The sequence below is a fragment of the Choloepus didactylus genome, chromosome 5 (assembly GCF_015220235.1).
Source record: "Choloepus didactylus isolate mChoDid1 chromosome 5, mChoDid1.pri, whole genome shotgun sequence".
Classification (NCBI taxonomy): Eukaryota; Metazoa; Chordata; class Mammalia; order Pilosa; family Megalonychidae; genus Choloepus; species Choloepus didactylus.
In genome coordinates, this window is record NC_051311.1 from 109,177,893 (window position 1) to 109,191,055 (window position 13,163).

General features: G+C 35.8%; 1 protein-coding gene across 1 annotated transcript in view; it reads left to right on the plus strand.

The window, feature by feature from the left end:
- The first annotated feature begins 476 nt into the window (after nucleotides 1-476).
- Nucleotides 477-13,163, plus strand: part of ANKIB1 (ankyrin repeat and IBR domain containing 1) — a 138,823-nt gene continuing 126,136 nt past the window's right edge. Inside the window, 1 exon segment of the mRNA XM_037836653.1 lies at nucleotides 477-688. Coding sequence (XP_037692581.1) covers nucleotides 501-688 — 188 coding nt within the window. The 5' untranslated portion in view covers nucleotides 477-500.

The following is a 13,163-nucleotide window of genomic DNA, read 5'->3' on the forward strand; positions in this document are numbered from 1 at the left end:
TTCAATATCCCACAAATTGTCTGGCTTGAGGAAGACTTACACATGATATATACACAAATGTATATAAGTGTATTCATCCATAAAATTCAGTCAAGCTCATTTCCTGCCTGTATGAGGAGGAAGATTTAAAGCTCATATATGCTGATAACTTTTAGAGTGCAAAGTGCAGCCTGTGAAAACTTAACAGTCTCTGTGTGAAAATGTTACAGTTTAACAAAAAGTTAATTTGGGCAGTGTTAAAAATTTGAGACTTTTTGGCTTTTAAGATTTGGTAAAATGTGGTATGATCTGTTCCCTACATATGCTTCCCAGATTATATTGATCTTCCTAATTGTGATACTATTTGAGGATACTGCTTAATTTTTGTTTTACAATCTAATTTCAATAATTTTTCCTCCATTAGAATATGAAGCATGTTGCAGAAGGATTCAAGAAGTAGCTGAAGGGGGAAGGAAAAAAGTGCCACTGCCTGTCAGGAAAAAAAAAACAAAAAAAAAACCATGGGAAATACAACCACCAAATTCCGTAAAGCACTCATTAGTGGTGATGAAAACCTGGCCTGCCAAATATATGAAAACAACCCTCAGCTAAAAGAATCCCTTGATCCAAACACGTCTTATGGGGAACCCTACCAGCACAATACTCCATTACACTATGCGGCTAGACATGGAATGAATAGAATATTAGGGTAAGTATTACTGTAATTCAGTTGATAACAAATTTTTGAAAGGAAAAAAATATTATCTTTGAAAATATGTATATGTACATCAATGTTTTAGATTCTAGAAAAGTACTGATTAGCTGTCAAAAGATTAAAGGGAATGGTGCTTAAGGCAGAAGTTCTAAACTGTTATTAGCTAGTTTGTTGAAAAAATGGGTGTTTGCCTTGTCTAGTTATGATCAGGTTTGAGTTTACTTTTTTCTCTTTTTAAGGAGTTCAGTTACTTGGAAAGATTTCTCTAAAGGTAAAAAATTTCCTCGACATTTAAAAAAACTTAAATAACTTAACAACCTAAAACATAACTAAAAAAAAAAACAGTCTTCAACAAGAAGCTATTGGAGTAAAATAGCAAATATGTTTATATGAAGATTCTTGGCTTAATTACTTGGAAATTAAATTTGATATTTGGTAGCAAGAAAATGAAAGGAGCAAAAGATTGAAAATCTTTCAAAATAAGTTGAACTTTTAAAGTAGATTTCTGTAGTTACGGAGGCCTGATGCCAGAAGGGAAAGAAAGAAGTACTTTTTTGCTTACACAGTAAAATGTACAGTCTTAAACTAATAATCAAGGCTCTTTAGGCCTTGACAGAGACCTTAACTTTCCACCTTATTTCTGTTTCTTCTGTATGCAAATTATTATCCAAGTTAAGCTGCACTTTTTGTATTGCCTGAAACATACCATGTGTGTTCTGTCTCCCTCTCTCTCCCCCACTTCTCAGCTTTCTCCGACTTATCTAAAATTTGCCCTTTCTGTAGGGTCTTGTGCATGCTTCACCTGTCTTGAGCTGTAATAACCCATAAGACCCTCAATCTGTTTTGAATTCCTGTGGCTCACTTTGGTTGGTTGGTTGGTTTGTATCACTTCTTTGTGTACACTGTCTCATTGTATTTTATAATTTTGAATGTCTTCTGTCTGCTTACCTAAATTATTACTTTCTTTGAGTATTTTCTTTATACTTCTAGCATGAAGCACAGTATCTTATACAAAGTAGATAGAAGTTCTGTAAAATCATTACCCAAGGCAATATTTTTATGATCAGGATTTGTGAATGAGAAAAATTCCATAAATCATCCAGGACCATGACTTTAGCAAGAATATCTAGACTTAAAAATAGGGTAAAGGATGGAGACTAATTAAAATTGATAATTTTTACTTGTTTCTTGAAGATATTTTTAAGTGAAACTGTTTTGTTTTGTTTTTAACTGCAAGTAAAACAAGTGCTTTGTTTTCAGTAACCCCAAAATACCTACTTAAAAGCTACCTCTAATTCAGCTTGTTCAAAATTTTGTTTTTCCTCTCAAAACTGAGTCTGCCCTGTATTATTGATACCAACATACTGTGTTGATAAAATATTGACAAACATTTATTGAGTTCTTACTATTTCCTGGTACTGTTAACAGTTCTCTACATGCATTATCTCATTTAATCCGCATTACAGCTGTATGAGGTAGTTTGTTATTATTTGCATTTTAAAGGTATGGAAACTGAAGCACAGAAGCACTAAGTAACTTGTCAGAACTTTCATAGTTTATAAGTGATAAGGCTAGTTGCCCAGGAGATGTACCATAGGCTCTGAGCTCTTAACCACTGTGCTATATAGCTCTTCTCTTTCTACAGTCAGATAAGCCTGTTGAGGGCTGCCTCAGCCACTTACTAGCAAGCTAAGTTATGTAGTCACTCTGGACTTCAGTTTCCTTATCTTAAAATGGAAATCTGTCTCACAGAGCTCATGGGACAATTAAATTACTTAATATGTATTATGTGTCTCCTGTACTGCTTAATGTTTAATATGCATTTGATAAATGTTTAGTATTTCTCACCTCTGTAACCCTAAATATTTTCAAATGATCATTTACTTACTCTTCTCCTTTACCTAACCTGCTACTAATGCTGAGTTCACGAAGTCTTATTTTCTTGGATTCACTTCTTTCCATGCCCGTTGTTCCAAGCTTAGCTTACTCTTCTCAGTCCCTGCTCTTAGTACTTAAAGTGTCTGGCTCCTAAATAGTCTTTTTCCTCTCATAATATCATGTCCAGATTACTCTTCCTAAAGCATAGCTTTTTCAATGTTTTTTATATCATCATAAAACTGTAAAAATACCCTGTTGTCTGCATTATTCTATTTGGGTTCCAAAGGTCTCTACACTGCCCTTATTCAACCCAGTCAGCCTAGCTAATCTCATTACTCTCTAACATGATTTCTTCAGTCAGTCTGGTTGATTAACTTCCTACTTGCTTTTCCCATTTTTAGGAATGCTACACTTTTAGCTTTATTCCTGTTGCTCCCTGTTTCTCATATGTCTTCTCCCATTACCTGTGCTTTCATTCACAAATTAGTTTCTGCCTTGTTCATGAATTCATCCCCAGTATGTCATACTTACATATGAAGTATTCTTTCTTTCTTCTGAAATTCCTGCAACCCAAATATTAAACCATACCATCATTAAACTATTTTCATATTAGTCACTTCCTCTACTAGATTGTATGTATCATAAATACAATGCTGAACATTAGTAATGTTCTCAATAGATTGCTTAACCTCTGAAGACTCTCTAACATGGCTTTTTGTTTCCTTTTTTTTTTAAATTGAATATTTTCAGGGAAATGACAAAATTGTTGATTTAAATAACTATATTCCAGGAGATCAATATATGATGTTACAGAATCATGCATGGTAAACCATCCATTCAAAATGTATGGTTTATCAGTGGATTTTATTTAATAATTGTTCCGAATATTGAGTACTCTATTAATACTCAATTAATACTTTACTATTAAGTCTTGTTTCATGATTAATTAAAACTTTGCTTGGAATACCTAAGTAAAATACATTTAACAATTATTATCAACATAATGTATATACTTGAACTCAAAAGAAACCTAACGGCTAACTCTTTAACCATTTATAGTGTAATTTGCAAATAGAATCACTAGTCGAGTGACTGGTCTGAGGATGCCTGGCTCCGTAGACCCTTTCAGGAGATACTTGAGGCCAAAATCATTTTCCAATAATTCTAAAACATTATTTGCCTTTTTACAGTGTATTGACATTTGGAGTGATAGTGCAAAAGCAATGCAAGGTAAAACTGCTCGTCCCTTTAGATAAATCAAGACACTGGCACCAAACAGTACTGGTAGTCATTGTATTTTATCACTGCTAGGAACTGGCAATTAAAAACAAAACAAAACGGTTTCACTTAAAAATATCTTTGATAAGCAAGTAAAAATTATTAATTTTAATTGATCTCCATCCTTTAGTACACATCTTTGTAATATTCTGTGTGACAAAATGGGAAGTATACATAAAGCCCTTCTATTGCGTCCAAAGTATGATAGCCTTGAGGGAAGAGAATTTGTGCTATTGTTTGAGGTGCCAGTTAAACTGCCTGTTTTTTTCTGGAACACCATTTTTATTGGTAAGAACACTTGACAAAAAAAAAAAAAGCTATAGTTATTCAGACAGGTATTTGGCTAACATTTTCTTGAAATTTTATTAAGTGAGCCTGTCACTTTAAGGAAAACAACTGACAGTGTTTTTTGCTGGTAAAAAAATTGAAGCTTTCAAATGAAAATTAGAATTTTGGAAAACTGGTATCTACTGCTTCAGCTTGACAGCTTCTTAATGTTTAGGGACTTTTCTGATAAGATTCAAAGTGATAAAGACTGATGTGATTTTTTAAAAATTGTATCATGTAATGAGATATCATCTGGAAGATCTTTGTAACTCAGTGAATCACTATATTCCAGAAGATCAATATATGATGTTGCAAAATCATGCATGGGTAAACCATCCATTCAAAATGCAAGGCGTATCAGTGGATTTTAATATAACAGTACAATAAGTTCATTGATATGATTTCAGATTCCACATTGCAACTGACCTTTAAGAAGCTACCATGTGTTGAAATTTGGTATAATATCAAAGATGAATGTTCACAATTATCTGAAGAAGCTATTTTAAAAGAATTCTCCCTCTTCTAACTACATAAAAGGCTGGCTTTTCTTCATATACTTCAACTAAAACAATATATTATAACAGATTGAATGATATGAGAATCCAACTATCTTCTATTAAGCCAGACATTAAAAGATATTTGTACACATGTAAAACAATGCCACTCTTCTCACTGAATTTTTTTTAAATATAGTTACTTCATTTAAAAATGTTATGCATGCTTAATGTGTAATGGTTTTATTTTTTATTTTTAAACAAATATTTTTAAAATTTCTATTTTAATTTTTATTATGGTAAGTATCAGTATATATAACCCACCTAAACAAAAGCTCTCTGGAATCTCCAATAATTTTTAGAAGTGTAAAAGGGTCCTGTGACCAAAAAGTTTAGGAATTAGTGATCTGACCTATATTCTTATATATATATGTCTGTCCCCATCATACTGTTATCATTCTATTTAATGAGTACGTAAAGACCTACAGAAAAGGTTATTGTAGTATTCTCTTTATTAATTACCTTTTTAAACTAATGTTATGATTTGTCCATTTTACTTTATACTTAGCCTTCAACTTCAGCCTAACATGTTCAGATGTTTTCTCTTTCTTCCCTTAATTGTTTGCAGAACAGTGACTCATAATTTCTTTATTAAAGCCATTAACCTACAATACTGGAATCAAAATAATCTTTTTGCTCTCTCTTCCTCAGAATAAATAACTCTAATTTCTTTAATCTGTGTATTCTTTTTTTAATGCAATTTTATTGAGATGTATTCATATACCATACAATCCATCCAAGGTATACCATCATTGGCTCCCAGTATCATCACATAGTTGTGCAATCATCTCCACAGTTAATTTTAGAACATTTTCATTACTCCAAAAATAAGAAGAAGAAGAAGAAAAAATAAAAATATAAAAGAACACCCAGAATATCCCGTATTCCTTATTCCTCCACCCCTACCCCGTTATTCACCCCTAGTATTGATGTGGTATATTTGTTACTGTTGATGAGAGAATATTAAGATATTATTGTTAATTATAGCCCATAGTTTGCAGTAGGTACATTTTCTCCAAAATACCCCTCTATTATTGACTCTCTGTAATAGTGCCATACATTTGTTCTAGTTCATAATGGAACTTTTTAATATTTGTACTGTTAATCGTAGTCATTGTCCACCAGAAGATTCACTGTGTTATACATTCCCATGTTTTCACCTTTAGCTTTCCTTCTGGTGACATACATGACTCTAAACTACCCCTTTCAACCACATTAACTCACAACTCAATACTATTAATTATCTGTTTGTTCTTTTGTTTTTGAAAATTTACTGAGACCAGTGCTGAATCAAATTACTTTAAATGATTAGTTGCTTTAGGAATAGAGAATTAACTTTTCTTTTTAATAATGGCATATTGTATTTTATGTTATGTATAGTAAGGATAAATAGCTTTTACTTATGAGCATTAAATAAAATAGTGACTTTATTTTGATTATTTGTGTTTTAGATGACTTCAAAGGTTTCACTATGTTTAACTTTGCTTAATTTTCTAACAAGTTGATGACCATTATTTTCTCATTCTGTCTCCTATGATATGATGGGGTACCTTTCTGCTAGCTTTAATGTAGATTCTGACTCAGCTTGGCTGGATTCCTAACTTGTTAATGTTTTGGGGTAGGCAAAGATGGACATACCTTGATAGGGATGTGGTAGCCATCAAATAAAGCACCCATTTGGGATAAGGCCTTAATTTTATCCTCACTTACTTTAGCTTTCATTGTACCTGCAACAGCAGAAAGTTATTTTCCTTTCTTAAGCAGAATAATATGGTAAAAGAAGAGTTTACAGTTCAACAGCCATTTTGCATCCATATCTCCCCGAACCCAAATATTGTGTCTTTACATTATACCACACCACATCGCCTCTTTATGGGAAACTAAATACATGCTCATGAATAGTTACTGCTTAATGTAGGAAAAAGACCATGGCTTTGGAGGCATATTCTAGTTTGGGCATGTAATTTATTAGTTGTATCTCCTTGTGAAAGTCATGTAATTTTTTTTTCATCTGATAGAAATTACAGTACTTATTCCTTAGATTTTTTATACAATAGCTTCTTTGGAAACAAGAATCTGTCATTTGGTATAAATAAAACAAAATATTAGAGCATGTCACAGATATAAAATATATTAATGTTAAGTTCTGTAGCTTAGAGGATTAAATGAAATAAAGTTCCCAGTTATTGATTTCTGTTTTTTTACTCTTTTATATTTCAGAAGTTAAGTTCTTTTAAATGGTTTGAAATGCAGGCCTCCCCTCCACTCCCAAGCCCCCTTATCTTATATGCGAAACACATAAGGGCAGGGACTTAGTCTGTTTTCTTCACAGTATGCCTAACTCCTGAAATAGTACCTGGCAAATAATGGGTGTTCAATAACTATTTGTAGAATGAAAGAGAAAATTTAAAATGAACTGAAGGCATGTGTATATGTTAGTAAATAGAAGAAGAGAATAAGTTATTGCAAGAAATTGAGGTTCTGGGAGAGGAGATTGGTATTTCAAAAGGAGCTCAGTTGAATGATAAATGAGAGTAGAATATGCAAGAGAAAGGGGCCTATAAGTGTTAGAAATACAGGTCTAAAGGTCAGAAGATGTTATGGGTTGAATTGTGCTCCCAAAAAGATGTTGAGGTCCCAACACATCCTAGCAAACCACCAGAAGCTAGGGAGAGGCAAGAAAGTATTTTCCCCTGCAGGTTTCAGAGGGAGCATGGCCCTGTTGACCCCTTGATTTTGGATTTCTAGCCTCTAGAACTGTGAGACAATCAATACATTTCTGTTATTTTAAACCACCATGTTTATGGTCCTTTGTTATGGCAACCCTAGGCAACTAAGAAGATGAGAAGTCAGATAGAGTGATAGAGCATTAAGAGTTAATGCAATAGTGGAAGCCCTTTGGGACAATCATACTACTACCACCTCTAAATTCGCAAAAGTATACTCACAGAAACCATAGAAAGGTAAATGGCTTTGACAGTGGATGAGCTCTGAAAGAAGAAACTGTTTCTGGAGAAGAAATTGGAGTCCAGAACTGAAATTTGCTCTCCCAAAAGGGGTAGGAAGTGGAGCCATCATCATGGGTAAATGATAAGTTTGCTGAAAAAAATTAAGAGGAATACTGAAAAGGTGTGCAGGTATAGAAGCCAAGGTAATAGGTCAGGATGTAGATGAATAGTCAGCAGTTTTAGGGTTAGAACAAAAATTAGGGCAATGATGAAGAATTTAGCTATTAGGAAATTACTTGTGATGTATGAGAGTGCAATTTCAGTATAGTGAAAAGAATAAAATCATAATGAAGTGGAGAAAGTATGTAGAGGAAATGGAGGTAACAATGATGAACTGTCCATTTGAGAATTAACAGTGAAAGAATCTAGAAAAAGAGGACTCCTGGATGGATTAATAGGATCAAATGAAAGATGTTTTTTTTCAGGTTAGATTGATTTCCTTACTTACACCATCCTGTCAATTATTTCCTTTCCCTGTCCCAGAATTAACCTTACGTACAAGTAGTTTCTTTAGTATAAAACAGTCCATTTGGTGGTGATTTTTATGTATGGTAATAGGTTGGGATCCAAATTCGTTCTTTTGCATATGGACATCCAGATCTCCCAGCACCATTTGTTGAAGAGACTATTCTTTGCCTATTGAATGGACTTGACATGCTTGTCAAAAATCAACTGGCCATAGATGTGTGAGTTCATTTCTGGATTCTCAATTCAGTTCCATTTTTCTATCCTTATTCTAGGGCAACACACCACACTTTTGTTTGCTTTAACTTTGTATTAAGTTTTGAAATTGGGGAGTATGAGTTCTCTGGAATATGAGTTCTCCAACTGTGTTCTTCTTTATCAAAATGGTTTTGCCTGTTCAGACCCCCTTGCTATTCCATATGAATCTGAGGATTGGCTTTTCCTCTTCTGCAAAAAAGGCTGCTGGAATTTTGATAGGGATTGTGTTGAACCTATAAATCACTCTTGGTAGTATAGACATTTTAACGTATTAAGTCTTCTAATCCATGGACCTGAGATGTCTTGCCACATATTTAGGTAGGCTTTAATTTCTTTCAGCATTGTGAGTTTTCAGTGTACAAGTCTTTCACATTCTTGGTTAAATTTATTCTAGATAGTTTATTCTTTTAGATGCTATTGTAAATGGAATTGTTTTCTTTATTTCCTCTTTGGATTCTTCATTGCTAGTGTATAGAAACACTTGATTTTTGTGTGTTGTCCTTGTACCCTGTAACTTTGCTGAATTTGTTTATTAGCTCCAGTTGCTTTCTCATAGATGCCTTTGGATTTTCATTACATGTATCTTCTACAAATAGAGATAGTTTATTTTCTCCTTTCCAATTGTATACTTTTTATTTCTTTTTCTTGCCTAATTGCTCTGGAACTTCTAGTACAGTTTGAATAGCAGTGGTGAAAGCAAGCTTCCTTGTCATGTTCCTGATTTTAGGGGAGAAGCTTTCAGTCTTTCACCATTGATTATGATGTTAGCTGTCAGTTTTTCATAAATGGACTTTATCATTTTGAGTAAGTTCCCTTCTGTTCCTAATTTTCTGACTGTTTTAATCATGAAAGGGTGTTGAATTTTGCCGGATGCCTTTTCTGCATCTATTGAGGTAATCACGTTTGTTTTCCCCTTCATTTTTTTGATGGGATGTATTACCTTGATTGATTTTTTTATATTGAACCTCCCTTATATTCCTGGGATAACTGTCATTTGGTCATGGTGTATATAATCTTTTTAATATGCTGTTTGATTTGGTTTGTTAGTATTTTGTTAAGGACTTTTGCATCTATATTCATAATGGAAATTGGTCTCTAATTTTCTTTTTTTGTGCTGTCTTTATCTGGCTTTGGTATCAGGGTAATGCTGGCTTCATAGAATTATTTATAAAGAGTTCCCTCTTTTTGAATGTTTTGAAAGAGTTTGAAAAAGATTTGTATTCAGTTTTTAAATGTTCAGTAGAATACAATAGTGAAGTCATCTGGTCCTGGACTTTTCCTTGATGGAACATTTTTGATTATTGGTTCAATTTCTATACTTGTTATTGGCCTGTTGAGGTTTTCTTCTTGAGTCAGTTTAGGTAATTTGGTGTGTTTCTAGGAACTTGTCCATTTCATCTAGATTACCTAATTTGTTGGCATACAGCTGTTCATCTTACTCTCTTATAATCCATTTTATTTCTGTAAAATAAAATAATGTTGCCATATTCTTGACCAGTATACTATTCTGCACCTCTAGAGTGTTGGCTTGAGAAATCATCAATCCCAAGTAATGGATCTAGATCATGAAAGTTTAATATGCATTCCATTCATGTATCAAAATTATAGTGAGACTCTGCTATGTACCTGACCCTATGTTAGGGATTCAAGAAGAACAGGGAGGGTATAGTCTGCCTGAAAAGGCATATAAACTAAGTCAAAGAAAGGACAGATATGTCAGGAAGTAACTAGGATAGAATGTAATGAGTTTTATAATTAGGATGTTATATGAAGACAAAGAAGGGAGTGGCCATCTCAAGTGGGGGAGGGTGCTTAGTGTAAAGAGGCTTTGAGTCAGAATGGATTTGCTTACATGGTTTGAATCAGTTCCTGGAAAGCAAATAGCAGAACACGGAATGGAGAATCTACACATGTACTCTGGGGGTCAAAAAAACGTAAAGGTTATATGGGATTGTTGAGAAAATATGCACAGTTAGAGCTTTCTTAGCAAATTCTACTGAAAAAAAATTGGGACGTGGACTAAAGACAAGCCTTGGAAGTTAAATCATGACTCAATGGAGATTCAGAACTCTGGCAAGATTTACATCCCTGGGGGTTTGTGTTCACATTTGGGGGGGAGGGGTGGTAGATGAGACCTGAAGACCTGGTATGCCAGTTTGAATGTACTGTGTCCCCCAAAATGCCATTAACTTTGATGCAATCTTTTGTGGGCAGATGTATTAGTGTTGATTAGATTGTAATGCTTTGTTTCCATGGAGATGTGACCAGCCCAGCTGTAAGTGATAACTCTGATTGGATGATTTCCATGGAGGTGTGGCCCCGCCCATTCATCATGGGCCTTGATTAGTTTATTGGAACACTATATAAGCTCAGATGGAAGGAACGACCTTAGCTACAGCCAAGAGGGACAATTTGAAGAACACACAGGAACTGAGAGAGGAGCTGCAGATAAGAGACAGTTTGAAGATGGCCATTGAAAGCAGACTTTTGCTCCTGAGAAGCTAAGAGAGGGCAGACACCCCAAGAGCAACTGAGAGTGACATTTTGAAGAGAATCTGCAGCTTAGAGAGGAACGTCCTAGGAGAAAGCCATTTTGAAACCAGAACTCTGGAGCAGACGCCAGCCCCATGCCTTCCCAGCTAATAGAGGCTTCAGACGCCATCAGCCATCCTCCAGTGAAGGTACCCTGTGTTGATGCCTTACCTTGGGCACCTTTTGGCCTTAAGATGTAAATTTGTAACCAAATAAACCCCCTTTATGAAAGCCAATCCATCTCTGGTGTTTTGCATTCTGGCAGCATTAGCAAACCAGAAACAGATTTTGGTACCAGAGAAGTGGGGTGCTGCTGAGTTTGCAAACACCAAACATATTGGAACAGCTTTTTAAATGGATAAAGGGAAGCTTCTGGAAGAATTGCGAGGAGCTTGATAGAAAAGGCCTAAACTGCTTTGAAGAGACTGTGTGGGAATATGGACTTTAAAGATACTTTTGATGAGGCCTTGAGCAGAAATGATGAATGTGTTGTTGCAAACTGGAAGAAAAGTGATCCTTGTTTTACAATGGCAGAGAATTTGGCAAAATTGAGTCATGGTGTCAGATGGAAGGAAGAATTTGAGAGCAACGAGCTGTGATACTTGGCTGATGAGATTTCATAACAAAAAGTTGTGGATATAGCCTGGCTTCTCCTTGCAGCTTATAGTAAAATGTGAGTGGAGAGAGAGAAGCTTAGAACTGAACTCTTGGGTTCAAAGAAACCAGAAGCTGATGGTTTGGAAAATTCCGGGCTTCCAGGGGGTGGAACCCCAGAAGCTATAGCCCCACCTGAGGACTTAACCGAACGTGGAACCTGACCGCCATTTCAGTACAAGCCAAGATTGGAGATGGAGTTATCCAGAAAGGATTTGTGGAAAGTCCTATTGTCTGACGGCTTTGGCCCCAACAGAATTTTTGCGAGATTTTTATAGATGGAGAGGTTTGCCATTCTGGACTGGTGGAGACAGACAAGGAACAAATTGAAGGAAAAATTTCTTCAAACACAGAGCCATGTAGGTTGAGGTCTGGAGTCAAGAGGCTGGGGGAGCGGAGTGGCCCATACTCATGGAAAGGGTGAGTTTGCCCCAGAGGTCGAGGGTGGGCCTTCCGCCTCGATGCTCAGGGAGGATTCTGCCACCCCAGACCCCAAAGAGGGTGGAGCACATTCCCAGGGGATTGGGGAGAGCCTGGCTGCCACCCCACTGTTCTGAAGGTGTTGAGTGTGTGCCACGGGGATGGAAGAGAATCTGGATGCTGCCCCGATGTTTGAGGAGAGTGGGGCCAAGAAGGTGGTCTCTCCAGTGTGTGGATATGTTGGAGCACTCACCCCAGCTTCTGAAGAGAAAAGGGCTGCCATGGAAGCCTTTGGAAAGGGTTGGATTCCCACTCTCTCAAGCCCCAAGGATAAAATGTCATTCTGTAAATGGCTCTTAGACTGAAATCTAATGGAGTTTGCCCTGTGGGTTTTAGGAATTGTTTTGGTCCCTTAAACCCTGTTTTCCTTTCAGTTTCTCCTTATAGCAATGGAATGTTTACCCTATGACTGTCCCTCCTTTGTATATTGGAAGCAGATAACTTGTTCTAAGTTTCACGGATACAGAGCCAGAGAGGCATTTTGCTTTAGGACAAGACCACACATGGGACTGATTTTGATGGGGTCTTGTACTTACTTATTGTTACTGAAATGATTTAAGTTTTTGTTATATTGTGATGGGATGAGTATATTTTGTATATGGAAAGATCATGTCATTTTGGGGTCCAGAGGGTAGAATGTGCCAGTTTGAATGTATTATGTCTTCCAAAATGCCATTATCTTTGATGCAGTCTTGTGTGAGTAGATGTATTAGTGTTGATTAGATTGTAATTCTTTGATTGAGTTTTTCCATGGAGATGTGACCCACCCAAATGTAGGTGATAACTCTGATTGGATAATTTTCATGGAGGTGTGGCCCTGCCCATTCAGCATGGGCCTTGTTTCGTTTACTGGAGCACTATATAAGCTCAGATGGTGGAGCGAGCTTGCTACAGCCAAGAGAGACACTTTGAAGAACACACAGGAGCTGAGAGAGGAGCGGCAGCTAAGAGACACATTTTGAAGATGGCCGTTGGAAGCTGACACTGACATTTTGGAGAATGCCATTTTGAAACACAACCTGGGAGCAAGCGGAC